This window comes from Aythya marila (genome assembly GCF_965140915.1).
Source record: "Aythya marila genome assembly, chromosome: 2".
NCBI lineage: Eukaryota > Metazoa > Chordata > Aves > Anseriformes > Anatidae > Aythya > Aythya marila.
Window position 1 is genome coordinate 26130229 of NC_139043.1, and position 25381 is coordinate 26155609.

General features: G+C 36.6%; 1 protein-coding gene across 6 annotated transcripts in view; it reads left to right on the plus strand.

Moving 5' to 3' along the window:
- PPP1R9A (protein phosphatase 1 regulatory subunit 9A) overlaps nucleotides 1–25381 on the plus strand; it is a 160427-nt gene that overhangs the window by 107723 nt on the left and 27323 nt on the right. For all 6 annotated transcript variants that reach the window (XM_082752523.1, XM_082752520.1, XM_082752525.1 and 3 more), the window contains exons 6-11: nucleotides 5286–5421; nucleotides 13356–13511; nucleotides 18707–18760; nucleotides 21129–21358; nucleotides 22700–22796; nucleotides 22904–23075. In XM_082752523.1, the coding sequence (XP_082608649.1) occupies nucleotides 5286–5421; nucleotides 13356–13511; nucleotides 18707–18760; nucleotides 21129–21358; nucleotides 22700–22796; nucleotides 22904–23075 (845 nt within the window). The remainder of the gene's footprint in view (nucleotides 1–5285; nucleotides 5422–13355; nucleotides 13512–18706; nucleotides 18761–21128; nucleotides 21359–22699; nucleotides 22797–22903; nucleotides 23076–25381) is intronic.

Below are 25381 nucleotides of genomic sequence, written 5' to 3' on the forward strand. Positions count from 1 at the left end.
GCCATCGCTAATCTCCAGGCAAACCTCGTTTACTTCCTTCTGCCATTCGCCCTCAGTTCTCCTTTGTTCCAGCTAACAGCTTTACAGGTTGCTGCACGTGTGCCTGTCTCTGATGCAAGGGCAGGCTGCGTGGACTGGCAGACGTAAGACAGAAAGCCTCTTAGGAGCTTGCAGGTGATAAGAAACTGGGGAGAGTGGTCAGTAGGCTAATGGGCAGAGCTGCTGTACAGAGGGACTTGTGCAGGCTGAAGCAGCGAGCTGGCAGAAACCCTATCAAATGAGAACCCTGCACCTGGAGCAGAACAGGCCTGCACATCACTGTGAGCTGGGGCTGGCAAGCTGCTGAGCAGCTGTGCAGAAAACACCCTGAAGAGGTGGAAAGAACTTCCTCAGCCCAAAGAAAAGCGGGATGGGATTTTAGGGATCTTCCTGCTGCCTCAGCTGCCTTGTGGAGGTAGAAAGGGTGAACCCAGAGTCTTTGTATGTACTCTGTGCAGTGAACAGAAGTTGCAGCAAGGGAAATTCTGACTCCATATTATCCAAAAATAAAATGCGCTATGAGGTAACTCAAACGCTGGGACCGGTTCCCCAATGAGGCAGCAGAATTTTTCCATCCCTGGCTTCAAAACCGCTCCAGACCGACTGGCTGAGATGGCCCTGCTTTGAGCTGGGGAAGGCTGGGGTGGCCCAGAGCTCCCATACATCCCAAACTATTCAGTGCCTCCAAGAGCCTGAATGATTCTGAAGTTTCAGAGCATTTAATTTGAACAACTGTAATTGCACCTCACAGTTGGTGAATTCCTGATGCCCGGTCTGTGACCTCCATGTCGCAGGCTGCCATCTTGTGAAGAAGTGACGAGTTCCAGCTTGCACTGCTGAAACTAAATAAAACTGCCTTCTTACAGGGTTCATACCACTTCTAGCTCTTTGGATTAATTATATGGTTATTATTGTAATGGAAGCAGCCAGGGTAGGTAATTAAAGACATCTTGAAATAAATTAGATAAATGGTAGCAGAAGCAGCTTTGTGCTTTAAAGCTCAGAGGGAAGCCATTTTTTAAACCAGTCTTCAGAAAAAATCTGTAAAAAAAATTCAATGAAATTTACTAAGTTTTTTTTTTTTTATTGACTAAACTATATTTTAGGAAGGGTTAGAAGATAAAATGTCACTGTGAATCCTGTTGCAGTAAAAACATGTTCTTTATTTCTTGAAGTGAATTTGTTTTATTCTTAATTAATTATTTTTTGTTGTATTTAAGTAATCAAAGCTAAATTATTTTTTACTGAGCACATAATGCTTGAAGTATTTTTAGGAGAAATCATTCATTGAGAATAAGTCACTAAAAATCCATGCTATAGAGCTTCAGGTTTGTGTCACAGAGCTGCTGGCTCTACACATTTGCTAGTATGAAAGTACTTAGAAGAATGGAAATGTTATTTAATTATATTAATTCTTACAATGATGTTTCTGTTTCCCATGGCTAGTTTTATATATATATATATTTTATATATATATATAATATATATACACTTGTTATTTCAAGAAGCACAGGTCTGCAGATCCTTATTTAATAAAACCTGCAAATATGCAGAAAGCCATATACTGGGTCTGCTTTAAAATCATTAAATCCTGACTGGATTGCAGGAGATGTTGGTGTTGCTGCCACTTTCAGTAGAATGTTTTTCTTAACCACCAATACTACATTTTAATTTTCAATTTCTCCAGATTTTGTATTTTTTAGATATTCTTATTTCTGAAATAGAGTCAAATACTAATTATGTTCCCAGCCTTATCCCTGTTTATCTTAACACCATGACCGCAGAGAATATTTCACAGCTGGTAATTCAGCTATACCATGTGCAACTGTGAGTATCAAGGTCAGCTTATGCCCTGCTTCTCAGTGTCATTCTCTCCTCTCTTCCAGTTTTGTGGGCATCAGAAATTATCTGTAATGGTCTGAGATTTAGTGTAGTTGTGGCTTGTAGTACAGCTTTGCAGATTTGCTGGGTTTTATTTTGCATTTCCTGACTTTCCTGAGGTTTGAAAACCCTCATTTGTCTCATATCCAGAAACATAACCAGCTTCTTAAAGACATTATTGCTGATAGAATTTATAGGTCTTTGTTATAATACTTGTGGCCCTTGAGACTAATTAATCAAGTCTGAAATGCATGTGCTTAATTTTGGTGAGGCGGAGTGATGGGAAATACATAATTAGCCACTTCGCTGAAGTGTGCATATTATGGTTCAGTGACTAATTTTCTGGTCAGTGAATCACAACCTTATGTCTCTTTTGCATACTTAAGCACTTCAGATTATGATAGTTGTATTTAAAGCCATTCTGGGCTTAAAGATCTAATTCATGCTTAGCATTTTAATAACTGCTTCTCCTTCTAGGAGAAGGATATTTATTTGAAAGAGAGAAGACTCTCTTTCATTTACAAATTTATACTTTATGGGTTATTTTAGCTGTAGGTTAAACATCATTATAATATATAGTATAGTTTCATTAAGTAATATATGGTTTAGTATTATTAAGGTCATGGAATGTCAAAAGATTTGATTTTGTATGTAAAAATTGTAATGTTTGCAACATTATACTCCATTTCACAAGTTTGCTATCCTGTACCTAGAACTCACATCAATCACAGATTGAATGCTTCTGAATATTTATTTTCAGACACTTTGGAAACATTTCACTTTAAAGCAATAAATTATAGGAAAATAAAAGATTCCTTGCATATTTCTGTTTTGGAAAGCATTTGTTGTATATTTTGTCATTGCTTTGAGGCTTTTATTCATGTCATCTAACAGCTTCAGGTGTCATTGAGGAACTTCATTCTGACATATGATTCAAGTCTTGAAAATCATTATAAACTGTGTATGACTTTGGGATGAGAGGAAAAAAAAAGCTTTATTTGTTACGTGAACTTCCTTGTCTATATGAAAATATTACTGTAATAAAGTCTACAGGGTCAAAACCGTTCCTAATATGCAAATGGAGTTCAGCTGGAAACCAGAAAAATTTCCTTTTCTAGTGTAAGAACTCCAAAGTCCTCATGAATTAATCCCAAATCATCAGGCGTTATCCAACTTTAGTTCCATTACATATTGTCTGTCCTAGGGCTTGAGTATAAAAAATGATTGTGTGAAGGATTTTGAATATCTTATTTCCCAAGGGAGGTGAAGGTACCAGGCAGAGGGCAGGAAGGAATATGATATTTTTACTACTTTTAGTAGTTCCATAATTTACCATATCTGTGATCTCCCTCGTGTGTTTACAAACATGCTCTCTACTGCGTACAAATAATACACTCATGCATAACCTTGCTTAAGATGTTTATTTAAAGTAGAAGGTTTTTTTCCATATTCTCTTTTAATTTCTTTTTACATAGAGGAGAGAAATACATGGCAAGCATGGGTTGGATCCTTTTTTACTGCATGTAGTAATATTGAAAGTTCATTGTTCCTCCCATTTGAGACTGAAAGCGTGGCTGTTTTAGTCTTTGTAATACTTGGCTGTAAAATTAAAATTCAGAGGGAACAGGATCCGACTATGAGTCAGTGTGCAGAACAGATGAAGAACAGAGGCCATGAAGAAACATTCTTTTTCTTTCAGCCCCAGGTCTTTATCATTGCTGTCATGTTTTGTAATTGTAGCATGTGAGTGCCAGACTGTGATCTGCTATGATCAAGATTAAAATGATGTTATTTACTTGAGTGTTTTTTTTCTGTTTTCTTCTCTACTTTTTATCAATGTTTTTAAACTAAGACACCTTCGTGCAAATTATTTTCAGAGCACCTTGTGTCGTTTCAAAGAGAGTCACTCATTCTCACCTTTTGGAAGTAATTATTGACTTGCGTATTTTGGTGATGTTGAAATATTCTCCATGTTGTGTTCCTTTCTATAGTGCCTGACTTCATAGAGTCTGACAAATCATTTGGCATACAAAATGGATTCAGGTTCATCCACTCACAGGAACTTGGCTTATTCATGGATGCCAAATCCCAAATGACATTAACAGCAAGAGGCTGTACTAATCAAAATCATTTTCTTAACACAGGATATAATGCACACTTCTACCTCCTGTTCCAATAATAAATTAAATATATCATTTTGAGCCAGATGTTGTGGAAACAAATAGTTTATCATATGCAGTATGTCACTTGATTATGCTTTTCAGCTCTGCATAATAACTCTTTCATCTGTAATTGCCTAATTGTCTTTCTAGCCTGCTAAGAAAATACTCCTTGAACTTGACGTTTTTAAATAGAGCTTTTGTTCAGTATTTTACAGTGTTAGTACCGTAGCATGTATTTTTATAATTAATGCTACAGGTAGCAAAATGCCTAACTATGGTTATGCCATTGTGCTTAAAAAAGGGTTACAATCAAAGCCAACTCTGAATTTCAGTTGTGGAAAGCAAAACTCAGAAGCAGAATTTTAAGTCTCAGCCAGAAAAAGAGGTAACTTTCATTGTCTTTTGTTACGCCAAAGAAATACACTTCCAGTGTTCAATGATAGCTCACAGTGGAGAAAAATGCTCCCTAGCAACTGAAGTTCATGAAATAAAGGCTTTAAATTCAGTTTAAAGTTAGGGAGGCTGTATCTGTCAGGTTTAAAAATGTGGAAAGAGATTCTCTGTTATAGACAGCAAATAGAAAGGCTTTATATAATAAATATATATAATAGAAATATATAATATAATATATATATATTATATAATATATATAATATAATAAAATATATAATATTTCTATTATATAAATATATAATATATATAATATAATAGAAAAGCTCAGAAATGTCTTGTACGAGAAGATGGAGAAAGAAGTTACCCTAGCACATGTTCCTTTCACTGTGAGCTGTCAGAAGTTTGTTCATACTGGTACTGTTCCTCTGCACTGCCATAGGCCTCCAAGAAATGTGCTTCTCTTAGGGGACTGGAAGAGCTGATACTGTTTTAAAAAAATTGCCCTGCTCTAGGTCTGTATCTGTGGAGTTCAACTTCAGTAAATCTTTTCTACAGAAATTTGGAGTGAATGCTTTAGTGGTCACCTTCACTTTTGTTTTTTCATCCCATAAATACCGTGATGTTCTGATCGCCCAGTGTCTGGCATGTGGTGCCCTTCTGGCAAACAAGAGTCCACGGAGCACGTTTAAAGCGATCACATCCATGTATCTGTGAAGAAAAAGGCTACTCCCTAGACTAAAAACAGGTAAAAATCAAGAACTTTGGTAAAACAATAGGAATAATCATTTTTTCATTTTTATTTTTTTATAGGTTCGTAATTGGACGAGAAAAACCAGGACAAGTGAGTGAGGTTGCACAGCTGATCAGCCAAACTCTAGAACAAGAACGCCGCCAGAGAGAGCTCCTGGAACAGCATTATGCACAATACGATGCAGATGATGATGAGGTAACTCGCTTTCTAGTGTTTCATTATGCAGTGGTTTTTAATGTTCTGTTTTCTATTTTCCTGGTTTCTGCTTTTTAATTGTCACACAGAGGTCAACTATGCACCCGTCAATTACCCCTGCTGCTGAGTTTTAGGGTTTGGCAGTCAATCTGATTTGAAGAACAAAGTTACTGCAAAGCTTTTCAGCATGGACTTAGAAGATTTCTTTTGTTCCATAAAAGCAAATATCAAATTGGTTGATGCTTCTGTAATCAGTGCTCTTCTGAAGGTGCCTGCTTTGTTTGAGATCAGGGAAAAAAACTGATCTGCTTGTGCATGTTCTGAAGCCTTTTTTTTTTTTTTGTATGTTTGTGAAAACTGGTAAAAGTCACCTTCTGACTTCTACAGGGTTGGGAAAGATTTAGACCTTTCATTTTTTTCCTAGAATAATTAATGTTTGTCTTTATTCAGAACATTAAGAAATGTTCTGAAAATTCCCAGTAAGACTCCTCCTTCCATGCACTGTTTATTGTTTCTGTGTGAACAGCTATTCTGCAGAATGCAGAATTAACCTACTTTGTCTGAAGCATTTATTGATCTTCATGATTAGTGCCTGATGTTCCAATACAAAGGTTCTAAAGCTATCAGCTTTATTCAGTTATTTTTCATAAATTCTTCCAGCTCTTAAAATTCCCAGTATGCCTGAGTGTCAAGATACTTAGAAAGATTAACGAGAGATCTTTTTCAGAGACGACTATGCTACCCCTAAATTAGCTGCTAGGTTGAGTTAGGATAAAAGGCAGTTGGTGTAACCAATCACTTCCACATAGCTCAAGCGTACCACCTTCCTTTCACATTATCTTGAACAATATTACTTGAAATCTCAGACTCCATGTATTACTGTGTTTTTTCCGAGGCCAAAATTTTGTTTTCTTTTATTTGGGGAAGGAGAAGATAGAGAAGGAGAGATAGGATAGAGAGTTTATGCAATGCATTTAATTCAGTTTAGTATTCTTTTAGGTCCTGAGAGAAGGCTTCTAAACAGTGAAGTGGGAGAAAAATAGTCTGAAGTAAAATAAGGATATGCTTGGCTGAGAGTATTTTGAAACACACTGTTAAACTAGCAATAGGTCAGGATCATAAGAAGTGTTCCAGAAAACTTAGTAAAATCCTATCTAGCCCCAGTGATGCTTTCAGTCACTTCAGTTTCCACTGATGCTAAAAATAAAAATTTTTGAATATGTGTTAGAATGAATCCCATCATAGGTGCATAATTAACTCATATAAGTGAAAGTTGTAGGTATTACGGATGAATATGTACGTGTGCTTGTGCAAGACCATGAAGGCTAGAAAGTCCGTATCCTCTCTGTTCCCTCCTCAACCAATAGAAATATGCTATTATTCTAACTCCTGCTTAACCTAGAATTAAAATTCAAGATCTTGATTAGTTTCTTGAAGGAAATCTATCCTCACCTCAGAAATAAAAAAGAGACAATTCCCTCCAGCCTTTGGAACATTAGACAACTCATCACAGCATGCCGTTGACATCAGGGTTTGAAGACCCATGACATCGTTTTTGTCTTAAACATAGTCTGGTGGCTTTTGTGTTGGCAGGAGAGGTGTGTCCTAGATAGCTGATGTACACATAAAGGGATGTGTAGCTGAAGGCAGACCTACACGAGCAGCTGATGCATTAAGCCTTTTACTTAGTGAACACATCCACCTGCAAAAATCTCAAAGGTTTGGTTTGCTGGCCCTCATGCTCCAGGCGAATGTCAGAACTCAGCATCTGACAATAAAGAAAACCTTGTTAAATCTGTGTGGATCAATATTGATCGTGGTGGTACCTCAGCCTTCAGTAGGTATTGTTGCTGTGTTGATGCTAACAGTGACACTTTCATACAGGTGACCATGCAAAGGTTTCTCAGCACAGCAGTGAAACAGGACAGGAGTAACTAGGTATCAGATACTTTCTGTGATGTGTCTTCTTGTCCTTTTTGCAATTCAGAAGTTAAAAACTCTTAAGCTTCATTCCCGACATAAATTTTTAACAGGAAAAATGTTAAATGCAGGAAGCGTTTTCTATTCATAGAGAAACGAAGGTAGTACAAATAATTAACAGGCTTAAAGGCATGATTTTCTTATTATAGCACTACACAGGGGGTGATGGCCACATCTGTGACTATGATCTGTATGTTTTGCCCATTAGTTTATGCAGTGCAAATGGGACGTCTATGTAGTATGTGAGGGAAGGGGGAGGAAGAAAGGAAGAGACATCTACTGCAGGAAATCCAGAGTGTCATCAAAAATTGCTTTTGGTAGGAGAAGGAATTAGGCTTCAGAACAAATGCAGGAGTGCATCAGTTCTCAAATACAAACAATGTTGGGATCACCAAAGTTTTATACCCATTTCCCACATGATGGTGTATGGGAGATGGGTGGTAAGCCTTATTCTCAGAATAAATGGATGGAGTGTAGTTGCTGAAGTATGCAGTAGGTCATGTTTCCCTTCTTAATTAACAGTATTATAAAGAAGTAGATTGTATTGGGAACCTGCAGCAGTCCTCAGTGTGGTTTATTTTTTTGTCACCTGACTGTGCCTTGCAAGTAAACTCATATAATTTGCAACCAGGCAATTGTCACATTGGAAGTAGTAATGTGCTCTAATGCACATTAAACACAGTACAAAGACATTTTTGGTCACCACAAACACTTCTGCTCTATTTACTGTAAAATATGAACATCAGTACTTGATCTTACCTTACTCTGCTATGGCAAATGGGGCTGTATGTCAGACTCCACTGCCTTGCATTTTTTGGCTCTGGTATGCAAGGCATCTTTGGTGCAAGAAAATACCAGTTTCTACTATCTGAATGAATATGCATCCACAAATGTACCAAAAAACTTACACTTTCAAGTCTATCTGCTCACGGCGATAGTGATTCTGACTGTATGAAGCTCAGGAAAATGTGGATTGCCAGTGTAAGATGTGACATGCTGAGATGACAAAGAATTATACAAGAGTTGCTCAGTCTCAGAGCTATGAAACCATCCCATTCATTTTCATACAGTTCTTAAAATGTGGTGACATGGATATCCAACGACACCACTACATAAATACACAAAAAATGATCATTATCAACCCTCCATTGCAGCTGTCAAATTCTGAGCCTCAAAGACAGCAAAATTTTATCAGGTTTCCTGAGCAGGAAATCAGCAATCTGGGTTTGAGTCCTAGAGTCGCTACACATGACTGTGTTTTTTAAAGTTGTGAGCTGACCAAATCACAGGAAGAGAGCATGTTCCAGGCACGTTCAGGTCCTGGTATTCTGCTGTGTCACCAGTTGGCTGGCATTCTTCTGGTTTGAGGGTTAATAGTCTTCATTGTAACCCAAGCTTCATCTAATTATTCTGGAAGGATCATAGTTATGTAATATAGCAGCAATGCTGAGAAAATTTTGACTTCTGTCAGCCAGCATGCATTGGATTTCAGTCATGTGCTGAATTAGATATTTGTTTGCCTGCTGTAATTTCTCATTCACCTTGCAGGAATGTTGTATGTCCGTTATTTGGTGGGGAAGATTCATGCTAACACTGTGTTTCTCAAAGAAGCATCATTTACTGTAAAAGTAGTGCGAACCCTGAAGTGTCCTGCATATACTTGAGAATCTGTTACTACAATGATTTGCACATTGTCACAGCTTGTAAGATGCTTTCAAATGCTGCGTCATTCATGTCTTTGCACGGAAACACAAGAACTTGGGCAGAAGTGACAAACACTTTCAAAAAAAAAAAAAAAAAAGGTATGCATAGTGGGATCCATGCAAAGGCAAGCAGGATAAATGTGCAGCAGCTCACAATTTGTTGGTATGTTCCTATGAGCGAAGCAGAACCAGCAGTATCTGTAATTTTTCATGTACTACTTAGGTCTGGCAGTGCTAGCAGTACGTGCAGTAAATGTCATTTCGCTCTGAGCTGCTGATAGCTCAAATATTGGACAGTATGGCATTTCAGGTGCTGCTGCTAGGTAGCCTGCTGCAAACTTTACTCATCACCAGTTCCTCTGGCTTCCTAAAATCCCACATCATTCTAATTTGTTGTATCCTGTCAAAAAACAAGACCTGAAGGCTTTCAAATAGGCACTGTCATTGTATCACCTAGCTAGCCTGCTAAATAAAACCCAAATCTGTATCCTTGACTGAAACCTCTTGACTTTGCTGTGTTAACACAGTGTTCTGGGCATGCTGTAGTCAAATTATGACATTTCATGGAATTTTAGTTTGAACCTGAAACCATCTTCTTTGTGTTCAACACGGAAAGACAAAAGTCACATGAAGCAGATGACCTGCTGCCCTGAAGTGATGCAGGAATTGAAATTATTATCATATTGACAAATCCTGTTCACTCTGGCCATGGACAAGTGGTTGTAGGGCATCTTTGAAACAACATCTTTATGTATTTGAACGACACTAATAGTCATTTGAGTACTTTTTCATTTTTAATTCTTATTTATCAAGATATTCTGAGAGGAAAACAACATTAAAACCATTGGAGAATATCACAAAACAGGCAAAAAGAAGAATGGTACAGTGTGCTTAAATGTCTTAAAATGTAAAGAATACTTCTGTGAGACAAGGCCTCTCAGAGTGCAATTTTTCCATCATTAATATGAATTACTTCTGTAAAAGCAATGATTGATACAGTAGCATTATATAGCTCTTCTGAAAGAATTTAGTGTAAACTCTCAGAAATATCAAATGAAGAGATGGGTTCGAGCTATTTTTATAGTTCTTCAAATGGCATTCCCTGACTGCGTGGAGTTACAATGCAACATTTAGCTTGATGCACCCTTTGTTATGGTGATTTGGGAAGGTCTGTCTGCCTTTTCTTGGCTGGTGCTGCTGCTCCTTTGTGCTTGTGGGGGCTTGGCCTGTTTCAAGAATTTACAACATAGTTAAACAATGTGAATAATGTATTTTCCTCTTTAAAGTGGGAAACGCAGTTCATGTTCATAAAGATGATTTCATGCTGCTTGCTGTGACAGTGTATAGCAAAATTAGATGGCTAGGAGCAGAAGCTACTCCTGCAGATGGGGAAACCTTGAGGCCTATGTACTTTTGAAACAATAAATAGACCTCTGCTCACCTGTTTTCCATGGATGAATTTTGCTCACCTGTAGAGACTAAAGAGACCAAGGTTTTGTTTAAAGAGCACATGGGTTTTCATTAGCTACTGTACAACGAATATTGTTGTCAACTACAAAACCAAAATGAATTGTGAGGAACCTCAAGCAGTTGCTGTTCCCTTTGTTATTTTTGAGTTAAATAACTTTTGTCTGTCTGTCTGCTTTTGTAAAACACTAAATTTCTTATTCTAGCTTACTGGCAGTGGGTCTGAACAACCTGTTAGTAGGTTCATGTCAGGTAAAAGCGAGAATTCGTTTATGGAAAGTATGTTTTTTGTAGTTTACAACTTCTATTTCTGTAAAGCACACATCACTTCTTTTGAACCTGTTATTTGTGCTTCATGTGATTGTAAGATGGGAACATCGTTTGAAGACAAGAGCAGAAGTCCCATTTATTTCTGTGCTCTCTAATGTGTTTGTTTCATCCCACTGTCTTGTTTACTCCACCAAATTGCAGAGTTTGGCTTTGATTACTACTTTTTGTATTAATTGGAGCAAAAATGACTGTGCCCATCAACACTCAGTCTGTACAGCAAGATTTTCCTTTGTGCTCATTCTAATGTGCCTGATGTCCCTCCCCAAACACTGGGGCTCCTGAGACCAGTAGAATATTGCCTGTTCTTGATTTTTTTCCCCAGTATAACTTAGTCCATTTTAAATGTTCTTTTCTTCTTTTTCTGTGAAATATTTCTTTTTAGTTTAAGTCTCTGGAGACATCATTTTTAACTAAACTCATTTTTTTTATTCTTTTACTAAAAATGCATTTTGCATGAAATTAATATATTGCTTTAAAAAGCACACAGAGCTGAGCCAAGATGCCTCCTCTTTGCATGCTTCAGATATTTCCTCACCACTGCAAATGGACCAGCCAAGGTGCTTTGTTGTTTGTTTGTTTTCATGGAGAAATGATAGTTGCATATCACCTTAGACACTTTTCAGAGACAGTGACTGCAAAATTGACAGTACATGAGTTTAGCTAGTATTTTATACCCACAGTAACTCATTTAATAGAAATCTCATTGAGATTTTAGAGTTCTTTAGAGTTCTTTAGAGGCTTCTTGCCTCCCTGGTAGTACGTGAAGGTGGTGTTGCATGTTCCTGGAAAAAGCAAGGAAAGTTAGTTGTATAATTTTGTTTAGACAGAAACTGCGTATAGCCATTTTTGGGGGGGCGGGGCGGGGTTAAGAGGAAGATTCTTAGTGCACGTACAATGCATAAAATAAATGGTTAGTGTATATTCAGTTGCAGAATATATATCCACTTATGTATACAGACTGAGATAACTCTCCTAAAAAATTGCTTGCTTTATCAGTGACATACTTAAAGTACAGCTGGGTCATACATGTTGGTGGTTTGCCTTCTTTATGGCAGTTCTTTTAACACTTACTTTACCAAATCATTCTGTATTTTCCGTGTGCTTTGTGTTTGTTGTTTTTTTTAAAACTTACACATCTACACTCATTGTGCTTGCATGCACGAGTTTTTAAATGACAGAGACAGAAGCTTAAATGACAGCTGGGAAGGTAGGAAGTTGAGATTTGAACTGTTCGGACATCTGACTTCTTGCCTCTTGAAGAGTTGTTTTGACAAAAATGGCACTAATCAATAATTTGAGCACTACTGGGAATACAGTTCTGATACTATTTTTTATTTACCTTCACATCAGGAGCCAAAAGGGCATGAAGAAACACTTGTGTAATTCTGTCGAAACCTCAGTGTTATAAGCATTACTCCATTAACCTATGAAGGACTGCACCGTTTCTCCCACCCTTCCTTTTCCATGTGCTTATTTATTCCCGTGCTTTATAAATCCAGATGTAGCCCTGAAGGAAGCGTTTGCTTTATAATATGTTTGTACACACTTGCATAGGCAGCAGAGTATTTGTGATTCGTATGCAATGTACTGCAGCTTACAGAGGGAGCCCTGCTGCCGCAGAGAGGTATCCAGCCACATCAGGTACAGGAAGAGATGAGTACAGGTGTATGTGTGAAAGATTGTCTAGGCAACTTGGGTTTTAATATTGCAAGATTTTCTCTTCAATATTACTGTTTTTGTCTAATCTGGAGATACTGATTATGGGTTATGATTTTTTTAGAGTTTTGTCAGCAAATTGTTCACATCTTATGGTTTACTAGCCCAAGAGGCACCCCCATTTCCTGTTTAAAGCTACCTAAAGCAGCTCCTTACTCAGAGTGAAAATTCTGTAAACTTTAACTTGTCTCTAAACTTGTCTCTGACACTTGGTTTCTTTTTTCTGCTGTTGTCTTTTTGCGTGGGTGTCACTTTCATATCATGAATTTGTTTATAAAGAACAAACCAATGGATTTTCAAATTCAGTGTGGAATATCTCTGGAGAATTTCTACCTCCAAATGGCTTTAAAAAGGCCAGTGAAAATCTTATCCATCCTATTTGGCTTCCATTTCTGTTTGGAAAAGATTCCTTGTTAAGTTTGAAATGAATTGGGAGAGGTCTTTCTATGGAAAAGAAAGCTTCATCTGTAAAAGGATGAAAACTGTATAACCAGTAACTGGCCCCTAGAAGTGTGTAGTGCTTAAGATATGCTTTTCTCCTCTCTCTTAATGTTCTGAAATACTACTGTGGAATTATAGTTTATCTGATAGAATTTGTAACTGCTTGCATTATATCTAAATAAAAATATAACCTTTCTTGTATTCGGCATGCTGTATTTGCCCGCTAGCTTTATTAGTCTTTAAATAGTCTGCCTAATAAGATGATAACTAGAATTTCTTAAATGCTATAAAATTAAGACAGGGGAATATGCTACAGATGAAGAAGATGAAGACATGGGACCTGTCCTTCCAGGAGGTGACATGGCTATCGAAGTGTTTGATCTTCCAGAAAATGATGACATGTTCTCCCCCAGTGATGTGGACACAAGCAAGCTAGCTCACAAGTTCAAAGAGGTAAGTTATAGATCAGAAAATATTTCTGAAATGTCTTACTGGAATTAGATTTCTAGCAATCCCAATGCCCTGTGCTTGTTATTTCTCTTAAATACTAGAATTGATTTCTAGCTGTTTGTGTAGCTGGTGCTGTTGAAGGGCTGTAAAAGTTCTGCTTAAAAGAAGTAGAAAGAACTGTTTTTCTGATTTTTTTTTAACATCAGTTTTCAAGGACTGTTGTGTTGATGGAGGATAATTTATAATTTAATTTTCAGAACAAAAAGTTATTCTACTTCAGCACTTAATTTGCATTTTTTTACCAGGAAGACAAAGTGTAAGTTAATTCATTACCAGCAGGTTGCTTTTTTATTCTTTCTTTTTTCTTTCCTTTTTTTTTTTTTTTTCTGGTACGATTCCAATCAAAAGTGATCATGAAAATCAAATAATGAATATTAAATTTCAGTGAAAATGCAGCACTCTGCATAGTTCTTGCATCATTATGCAGCACTCATCAGTGTATGCAGTATTATATACTTAGTTATGTGTTTAAAAAGATGCTATACAGCGGAAGCAGACCTGCTTCAAGTTGGCCTTTTACCAAACCTCTGTGGTTGTAGAGTTTGTGTAGCATCCACTGGCACTAACGGAAGCTTTTATCAATGATGTTTATCACAGTCACTGAGCTCGTGTAGCATACCAAAGTTCTGAGAAACATTTCTTCCTCATTTTAGGTTGTGCTTTTAATGTGGTTTATTGCTGAACTTTCCTGAACTCTGATGCAAATAGACATGGAACAGGTGGATTTCTCCAAACCCAGAGTAATAAAGACAATAAATGACAGTAAAGATCATCTTTCTTTCTAAATGCAATGAAGATGCTGTAAGGAACCAGAATGTCATAGGAGATTTGGGCAGCATAAGCTAGCTGGGCCCAGACAGAAGTTTGAAAAGAGAGAGGCTCACTTTTTGTTCTTCTTCCCCTGTCCTCTCTTCTTCCTTTCCTTCCACTCAAAACCAGTGTTTTATAGAAGTGTAATGTATATTGTTACTTGTCTCCAGTGAGAGTAATATGTAAAAAGTAATCAGTCACTGAGCAACCAGACTTTCCTTTTTCTGGTGGTGTTCTCTTTACCTTCTGGACACTTACTGTTTTTACATCATTGTTTCCTTAAAGTTTTTTAGTTTAGTTATCTGATAATTTTCTCACTCCATACTTTGAAGTCCAGGCTGTTATGCAAATTAGCAGGACAGTTGACTTCATTTTCTAATACTTTGCATCGTGCATAATGATTTTCTCAATGTGGTGGTAAGATGCTGCCATTCTGACCGTGCCAGTGCAACAAGGCTATGGAAAGCAGAGGTGCTGTGATGGACAAGACACTGAGCTTTGAATAATTTACCTGTACAGCTATGCTTGAAAACATTTTCCATCAACTTGGGCTACTGAGGTACTTGAACATGTCCAAACTGATATGCAGCTATCTGTAGACCTGTCTGGCTTAATGGCCTTAAAATGCAGATGTAAGGAATTAAATTTGGACTAAGGGACTCTGGAATCCTCCAGATTAAGTGCGGATAAGAGCCTGAGAAGAAAACATTAAATGTTCCTGCATAAGAGTGGACTCTTTTTCACTAACCCACACAGTTATCGCTGGTAGGAGCATGCCACTTTTGTTTTGCTGATTGTATTTAACAGTACACAGCTGCGTTTTGTTGGCTCTTGCAGAGTGAGTGCATGTATTTTTCTTGGTATTTGCCCTGAATTTCTTCAACACTAGAGGACTTGTTCATGATCACATTGCACAAGCCCACACAGTGTTTTCTGGAATTGTATTTAAGGAATAACTGTTCTTTCCTGTTCTTACTGTGGAGATTAATGAAAGTATTAAACAAGTAGGTTGGACATAATCTTTAAACATAATAGTTTGACCTAATTAGTTGAATTCAGTATTTGCAAAGAAAAATATGCTCAAATACTTTGAAAATGCTTTGCTTTTGGAATGGAAGTCAGAATAGAGGTGGGCATTCCTGGGTGAATCACCCTACTTTGGCGTGTCTTGTTTTCCTGGCTGTACAACAGAAAAAATGAGACTGATTTTCCTTAACTTCTTTTATAGAAAGAGCTGGAAGCTTTATTTTAGCTGTGGTGGTTAAAGAAGGACAAGATCTGTAGGGAGAAGGGACATCTTATTAAGAATTAGATGTTATATTTCACACATCTTAATGAAATCTATAGAAAAAGAGATTATTATATGCAAATTATTTAGAATGTATCATGTACATATATAGCATTATTATATGCCATGATTATACAAAATAATTTATGTATATTATTTGTTTCTATTGAGTGCTTTCATTCCCATTGTACTCCAGCTATTTAACATTTACTAGCTTTTCATTACAATCTACCTCTCGCAGTCTTAGATGAATTCAAGATACTCTCTTTCAGTATATTAAAAAAAGTTGTATTGTTTTGAAGAAAATCAGCTTTTAAGACATCTTTGAAAATTAATTTGCCAAAAATTATTCAAAATATCTTTTGTTAAAATGAAGCCTTCACAGATTTATGTTGACTTAGGAAACAAAAATGCAAAATAGTATCTGCCAAGGATTTGTCTGGCTTTATATAGGACATGGAATAAAGTATATTTGTTCTCCTATTAGAAAACTTGCTTCAGTATTTTTAACTATGGAGTCCAAATCTGCTTGTCAAATCCTTCACCTTGCCCACTATTCAGTCTAACCCACAATGTGTTAGTATTTCTCATGTATTCTGCAGGCATAATTAGTTGTCCACCTTACACATTTGCCTGTTTGACAGGAAAGTGTCTTTTTTCTTCTGCCTCAGTGGGATCTGCTGTACCATGTACAGATTCAATGATCCAACTGGGTGCTCAGTATTCATTTTTTTAACATAATAACAGAGAGTGTAAAAATAACTGTTAAAACCATCTGTACCTGAGCAGATTGCCATTTATGCAACAATTTGGAGTTTATTTGTATGTCATAATAAGCTGTATAAATGCTGCTTACTGGTTTGTGGGATTTTTAGAGATGGGAATGGATTGTGAGCAGGTAGCCTAAGGCTTTGAGTCTTGGCTTTTTGATTTCATTATTAACTCTGCAAAGGGCAAAGTCTATTGCGTCCATCCTTCCCCTGATTTTACCTCACTCCAAAACAATGAGGTTTTGAATGTGAGGTTCAATGACCTGAACTAAGCAAAGGTCTGGGCATTATATAAACACCGTAACATTTTGAGATTGTTCTTTCCTATTTTTTTGTCATTGTCTTTCACTACCAACAGAAATTGAAAAATTAGAAAAATTAGTTATCAATGTCTCTGCAAGTTACAGATCAGAGGTTGGCTTGAGTGAGCTCAAAAATTGCAACTAACCTCTTGCACCAGAATATTCATAATGCTTTTTAGTGCAAAGTTGGGAGGTCAATTTAAGTGACAGCTGACAACCCTAGGGACTAGAAGTGCTCACATTCTCCTGTAGAGACAGTAACCAAGAGATGACTGGTGGAAGGAGAAGATGCCTGAACAGTTCCTCAGGTGGAACCAGTTGCATGAGTGCCTCCTTATTCCTCCCATAATAAATTCAGTAATGTTCCAGCAACAGGGACTAGGCTTATCCGCTAAATCAGCTGAGGCTGATTTGCAAACCAAACTGGATGTGTGTCCTGCGCTGCCACAAGAAGAGGGTTCAAGAGGTGCCCTGAAAATGGAACTTCAAAAGCAGCTAGGCCTTTCTCAAGGATGGTTGTACTGATCAGCTCTGTGATAACTGCTGCTATTTCAAAAATTATTCCTCTTCTCCAAAAGAATTTCTCTTTTGAATTGTTTGTACCTTCTTTTATTTATTTATTTTTTTATAACAGCCTGGCCTTTGAGAATGTAACCTCTGCTTCATAAGAGGTGATAATTTGTGATTCAGTGCAAGTCCCTCATGCGCACCACTAGCTCAACATAAACTGTTCCCAAAGGCTTCCTTTAGTCTTGTAAGAGTAGTAACCACTGTGTAAAACATGCTTTTCTGTAACGATTCCTGGTATTCATAAATAATGAACTAAGGTTTTGTCTTCCCTGCAGTGTTAGCTCAAGCTAAATTCGGGTTTTGCCCATGCCCTTGCTCCTCACCCGACAACACACAAGTCACTGGTTCACATTAAACTGTCCTGTAGATGTAGGGTTTTGGGGCCTGCCAGCAGTTTGTCAGCATCGTGTGCCTTAAGCAGCAAAGCAGCGGGGATTTGGGTGCAGGCCGCTGTCGGACACACGCGTACATATGATCATTGCCGTTGGGATTGTGGTTATGCTTTGGAAGCTGTGCTTCAGCTTCTGCTTCAGTGTATTCCTGGAACAGGCAAATATTAATCCTCTGGGGGGAAACCAAACTCAAAGATGTTTCGGGGGGAGCAGACTGATGTAGGTTAATCCAAAAGAAATCCCCTGGAAGGCGTGCAGCTGGGTGCCAGGTCCTCAGCACCCACCATTTCCCTGCACAGAACCCCTGTTATTGTGGCACGGTGCTTGGCAATGTAAATACAACCTTTAGCACAATGCCAGGGCTGTTAATCTACTTGCAGTCATTTTGTGTGCCTGTATGCTGTTTCCTGTTTTTTTACTGTTTCCTGGTGTAACTGCTCTCCCTTGAAATTAGCTAGCTTGAGCAGAGTAACTCAAGTTAATGGCGGGGAAGGATAGCATCAATTTACCTTTTCTCTTGCGTGGAGCAAACACGTGGAGTCATCCCCTGAAGGTTTTCCAACTCCCTTAGTTGTTAAATCACTTATTCCTGTATTTGCTCTTTTGTAATATGCCTGCTTTAATCAGTATCGAGGGACTTCCTGACAGCACTGGGACATATTTCACATTCACATTAGAGGAGAGCACAGCCCAGCAGGATAACATCTTTTTTTTTTTTTTTCTTTTTTCTTTTTTTTTTTTTTTTTAAGCAGAAGACATTTGGTTTTGCTAAACAGATTGGATGTTCTGATTTGAAATTATGAGTGGTTAGATGGCATCCTATCTTTAATTAGATTGCACAGTCTGAGTCATTTTGCAAGCTAGACATTTTAATTTACAATCTACTGCACTGCAGCACTCTTCAAGGCCTTCTGCTATGTAATAAGGTATTCAACTTGCAGCACAGGCTTTAAAAATACTGGAGTACTCTGTGACTTCACTTGTTTATTTTATATTTCAATTTTAGTTGCAAATCAAACATGCAGTTACAGAAGCTGAAATTCAGAAGCTGAAGACGAAGGTAAGAATCAATATGCAGTTAATACACGCTGATTTTTTTCCTCATGCAAAATCAGATCTGAAGACATGTATCTTTATGTGGGTGGAGAAATCAACGTCCTTATTAAAGGCAGATTAAGAAACACAGTGGCTCAGCTCAATCTTGTCTTGCTGTATATTCTCTATTCAAAGTTTCACGTAAAATCTTAAGTGCTGCTATTAAGAGAAACTGCCAACTTGTGCAGCTTCAATTAAACATACATTTTAAGGAATATCATAATGGCTAAATAGCAGATTTCTAGCTTTACAATTCTAATGCATTTTCTCAGGTTTTTAGATTATATTTGGATTGAATATTCAAGCCTAAATTAATAGATTTTTTTATTTGCTAGTGATGTTAAGATATCTTGTTTATGTTAGTTTCCTTTTTTCGACATTTAAAAAAATATTTAAAGGTTTTAGATTTAAAATATTATTTTTTTTTATACAGGAAAAAAATAAAAGCTGTTTCTTACTGTTGCAGTTCTCTTTAATAGATGTTCTAGATGTTCTTACCAGCTTAACAGAAAACATCTCACAATTGGTTGCTAGTTATTAGATTGAATTTGCAATAGCAATAAAAAGAAATTGTATTTTTGTATTAGGATAAGCTTTAAGGGAAGTCAACTGATAATTCTGTTGTTGAGTAAAATTAGGTTTTATAATAACATCCTTCTTTTTCAGTTTGAGTACATTATAAAGGAAATAAAGGAAGACAAAGAGAAAATTGTACTTCAGAAAAATATTTTAGATGATTGTTTCTTTCTAGCAACCATTTGCACTCACCATGCATTTTGCATAGCGTTTATCAAATTTGCATTAAGTATTGTTAAAATCAAATTCTGAATGCAACTATTTTCTGTAATAACAATTTCTGTTGTACTATTTCAGTTCAAAAAGTCAAAAATCTTTTCTCCCATCTACTTTCCAGTTCCAATCTAACAATTGGAGCTGCTTGGTCAATCCCTTGGGACTGTGCCAAGCCCCACTGACTTCATGGCGTGGGTGTAAACATTCATCTGTGCAAATCCATTTGCAAGATTAGGGTTAATACATCTTTTTGTGTTGGACTTCTTTCTTTACATGGTGTTTTGAATAGAGCCAAAGAAAATGTGGCTAGTTTATGTGTGTGTTACTACTAAAATTGCAAACAACCTATTCTGGTTTTGTGTGCATCGTCCGTGGTGCTAGCAGAACTGCCAAGAGCAAATGAAGCAGTCTTGATAAGTAAACAGGGATGTGTAAGACAGGGTTTCCTTCCATAAATTCTGGGAGCAAAAATACACTACCCTGAACCCTAACATTATTTGGTGCCAAATGCTGAAACTTGCAACTAGCTTTTGGAAATTAAGAAGCCTAACTACAACAAAAATTAACACAAAAAAAAAACATTACACAGGCACTAAGGATTATTATAAATTCAGCAGTAATATTCAGGCTTCTTTGAGGTCACTTGGAAAAAAACACTGGACTTCACTGTTGCCAAATAGTGGACATAGCAGCGGAACCGCACTGATCAGAAAGTTAAACAGTGCTGATATGTCTGGCAGAATTAGCACCTTTAAGGGCAGGAATCTACAACAGCAAGGATATGTTTTCCTTTTAATATTAGCTCCTTATAATGTGGTAAGCAAGTTTAAAGAAAACAAGAGTAATATAACAGGTTGTCTTTGTCCTCATAATAATTCTGGCGTCGTTTCAGTGTTAGATGCAAAACTCAATGCCTGCTTAAACAGAAAATAATCCTAGGTTATGACCTGATGTTAAATTTTCTATTCTACTTCCAGCCTCGTTTGTTTGGCTTTCTAGATTAAGCAAGATTATGATATGAAAAAAGGCATTGTAAGATTTCAATAGGATTTCCAATTTGGGGGAAAAAACAGATAGATTAAATGCAATTGGCTTTTTTTCTATTGTTTTTCAAATTGTTCTTAAATATAGAATCTGGAATTCCTCTTCAGATATGATGTTTCTCATCATCTGAAAGGGTATGAAAGCTTTCGAACTCCTGGGCGAGATACATAGAGCAAAATTCATTTGCAGTGCTGGTTGATTAACCCTGCAGTTTACATAAATACTCCACTATTGATGTTTTAAAATGTGTTAGTGTATCTCAGAGAATCAATGAGGCTGCACTGTAACACAGAGCAAAGGTTCTACCTCATTTTAGGAGAAAGAGTAAGGTATGCATCAGTGTATGTACTAGTCTTGAAATGCTCTTTTCTCTGCTAGCATATTACTTTTATAGTTAATCAGTGATTTTCATTATTCCTGTTGTTTGAATTTATCCTAATCTATTCGGCTGCACTTTGCACCTTTTTACTGACTGGCATCTATACTGTTTTGTTCAGCTGCAGGCAGCTGAGAATGAGAAGGTGAGGTGGGAGCTGGAGAAGACCCAACTGCAGCAGAACATTGAGGAGAATAAGGAGAGGATGATGAAATTAGAGAGTTACTGGATTGAGGCACAAACCCTGTGTCACACAGTGAATGAGCACCTCAAGGAGACGCAAAGCCAGTATCAGGCTCTGGAGAAGAAATATAACAAGGCAAAGAAATTAATCAAGGATTTTCAGCAAAAGTAAGCAGCTACGCCAGGTTCAGCAAATGAATTAGTGGCCAGATAGGAAACATGTATGTGATATATTTTGTTATATGAAACCAACCCACTATTAAATCCCTGTAAGGTAAACAACATTTTTCACTTTTTTTATCATGAAAACCACAAGGTCTTCATTGAAAACAAAAACGTTAGTATTATTCAAGTATTAGTTTTATATTGCTGAAAAAATATATAACTATAACTAAATAAAGATTTATTCTGTTTTATTCCACATTAGAATGTTTCAGGATTAGTAGATAACTAAACACGGTTGCAAACAACCAAAAGTAATCATAGTAGAGCATTTGATTAGAAATGTTTGCTGCAATTTATAGTGACATATCAGCTGGATTCACTCCTGCTTTGTACTAATGTAACACGCAAAAGCAATTTGTTTTGTTACATTTTCCATCTTATTTTTCTTCCTCCTGTAGATGCCAGGATTATTTGAGCTGTTGAGCTAACTGATGGTTACCTGCCCCCTTCTGTTTCATGTGGTCCCTTTCCCTGATGGCTAGCAAGAATAATAACATCTTATATTTCTATAATGGTTTCCATTCCCCAAATGTTCTTTTGTGCAGCATTTTTTAATTAATGCTGAAATGTGGTCATTTAAAAAAGAAAACTCAAAAATGTACAGCAATGTCAAGTGAAAACTGGAAGCGTAGAAGTAAATACCCTGTCCAATTAAAAAAAAAAAAAAAAAAGATATTCAAAATGTCATTACCTATATTGGAATGTCGTGACTGTTCCAGAACTAACTGGTATGTCATGTGCTTTTTAACATAAGTGCCTTCAATTTTCAAAGTAAAAGGAAGTAAGAAAAATAGATAGATTGACCTTGTATAGCTTTTCTGTTGCTATTCCACTTTATATTAGTAAAAGATGTAGTCCATTGTTTTTAACTATCTTAGACTCCTAAAAACACCTAACAGATTTCCTTAAAACTTACTAGAAAATTAAATTTGTACCTGAAAACTTCTGGCTGTCCTTTCACTGAAAAAGTACAGTCGCACTCTCATAAAACAGATTCTATCCCATTTCCCACAGCAGAATGGAGACTTTTACTTTTTTATTTTTTGTATTTTCACATAGCATATTGATATAGAATGATAAATAATTGCTTACATTTTGTCTTAATTGCAGTTTCATACTTATTTCTAGGTTAATAGTAAAATATTTGTTAAGGACAGAATTTTCTGATGCGTAGTCCAACATCTGGTACACCAGAACATCTTATTTTCTGTTTGAATGTGATTGCTTTTTGATGACAGCAAGAACATCTTTTTCTTTTTCTTGTTCTTTTTTTTTTCCCCTAAGAGAACTTGACTTCATCAAACGCCAGGAAGCTGAACGAAAGAAAATAGAAGATTTGGAGAAAGCACATCTTGCAGAGGTTCAAGGCTTACAAGCTCGTGTGAGTATTATTTACTCATTGGTTTGGTGACAATTCTGTCTGATAATACAGAAAAAAAATACAGATGTGTGTGTGCTGTAGTTAAAAATGTGTTGTATTTCTTCCAGATACGAGACTTGGAAGCAGAAGTTTTCAGGCTACTGAAGCAAAATGGGAGCCAGGTTAACAATAACAACAACATATTTGAAAGGCAGACATCTTTTGGAGAAGTTTCTAGAGGAGATCCAGTGGAAAATCTAGATACTAAGCAAGTGTCCTGTCTGGATGGCTTAAGTCAAGGTTTGTTTGAACCAATCCATAACTCTTGTAATGTGTACATAAATAGTATGGTTATCATTTAGGATTTAAAGGAAGTACTAACACAGGAATGCTGTTGTTTTTCCAGAGGTCATCAAATAATGACAATAAAGAGTTCCAGAATAACTATACCATGAATATTCATTAAGAAATGGAAGTGACTAGCATGTTTTAATAAAGACCATTGTTGATTTCATAAAGCTTAAATGAATTTTCAGTGAGATGCCATCAACATTTAGGTTTAATTCCACAATTTCTGTTGTGTTAATAAAATAGGAGAAAATTGTGTTTTCTTGCATTCCTAAACTCATCCTTAATTACCCGATCACCAAAGATCAAGCAAGAACGAAGTTACCAGAATTACAAAAACAAGCTTAAATTTAGCATTTTGAATGGATCTTTTCAGGGTTCTGATCTCACCTTGGTACTAACATCAAAAGCAGCTGTGTAGGTAGAGCTCACCATTTCTCAGGATGGGGCCTTCTGTGAACAAAATGCAAAATCTTTCCTGGTTCATTCATTAAATAATAGTAGTCTACAGCACAGCCTGATTTACAGCATAAGAACTGTTGGACTTTGTTCTACATTATCGAAGAGCCAAAACAACTTATGGTAATGGTAAGATGTGGATAGGTGCTATGATTCTATGATTCTGTTGGCAGGGTAACTGTAACCTTTACTTGTTTTGCATAGAAAAGATCATTGTTATTTTTTCAGACTGTGCCAGTGAAAATACACACATAACTTTCATAGCTTCAGTTAGAGTTTTAAGTTCTGTAACTGCAAGTGTTTCCTTACTGTTGAGGTATATGCAGAATTGAAGCCAACGTTAGATTCACAGCATTGGAATGAAATTGTTTGGTGCAGGAGCAATACTTACTGTGTATTTAGTGACAGTCTGTGAAATCAGGTTCTGGGATTATGACAAGGGAGCACCAGAGTTCATTCCTAGAAATATTTTCATTTTCAATAATCTATAATATTATTTATTTTTCTGGTGAAGAAAAATGCATTGCGCTACCAATTAAATTGATTTCTAGCAATCACGGGGGTGTTTTATTAAAATTGCTATTTTAGCAGTTAGCTCATGTGTGGAGTAACAAATTGAGTATTGCTCTGCAGACAAATCAATGTGAATTATATTTTAACATAATGTATGTACATAAAAAAGGGCTTGTCCTTCTGAAACAGTATCTGTGTGATACACAGACCTTGTGGAATTGGTTTCCACAAATCTCCACATAGCTTTTTCTTTCTAGCAAGTGTTTATTATCCTGAAGTCTCTGAAGTTCAGGAAAGCACTCAGGGTGACAAGTCTGTATTTCTGCATAGAGACTCAGTAGGCATTACAAGTAGATCACAGCAGGGAAGGAAAGTGTATTTTGTTTACCTACCTCCCAGAAATCATGTTTACATTTTTAGCAGTGTCAGCACACATCCACAGCTCAGGAGGAGAAATGCATTCTCAGACATCCTCTTCAATATGTACCTTGCGTGGTTCAGTGGAATGTTCTGTTTCACTAAGACTGCAAAATTCAATGCTGATAAGACTTTTTATTTTTTGTATACAATTTGAAAGGAATTTCTACATGTAAAAAAAAATCAAAAAGCATCTTTTTAAAGCATTAAAACTCTATGTCAGTACTTCTTAATCATATTTTTCAACTCATATTTGCATGAAAATTTTCAATTTCTAAGAGCTGCCATTTTTCACCAGGACAACATTCCCCTGGGAAGATGTTGACCAGTGTTAGTGCTTCTGAGAGTTAGAATGGGCAATCTGTGAATTTAAAACTGCTCAAATTTAACTACCTGAATACAAAAAACAAATTATTTGATAGAAAAAACAGATAATCATCAATGATATTTTGGAAGTAGAAAAGCCATAGTTAGATCTTAGATTCCAGGCTGAATTCGTGCTTTTAACAAGAGAAAAAGGACTTCTTTAGAATAAAGAGATACCTAAACATGCTGTGGCACTCTTTGACTTCCTTATACTTTTGCTGGTAAATTCTGTATCAGAGTGTCTGAAGTCTGTGTCGGTCTGTAATGCAGTGATACTTGGTATTTACAGACAGAGCCTATATCTTCATATTGTTCCCATGTAAGCCTTTTAAGAAAAGGACTTACCATTGTCTGGCAATATGTGTAATAACTAATCACCCCATGCGTTCTTGCAGAGGAGCTATTGAGTGCAGGAGGAGAAGCCCATGATGTCTCTGGAGGCTGATCAGGATTCCCTAAGTGCACAGTGTGTTGTGCATCTTCGTGACATTGACACAAGCACT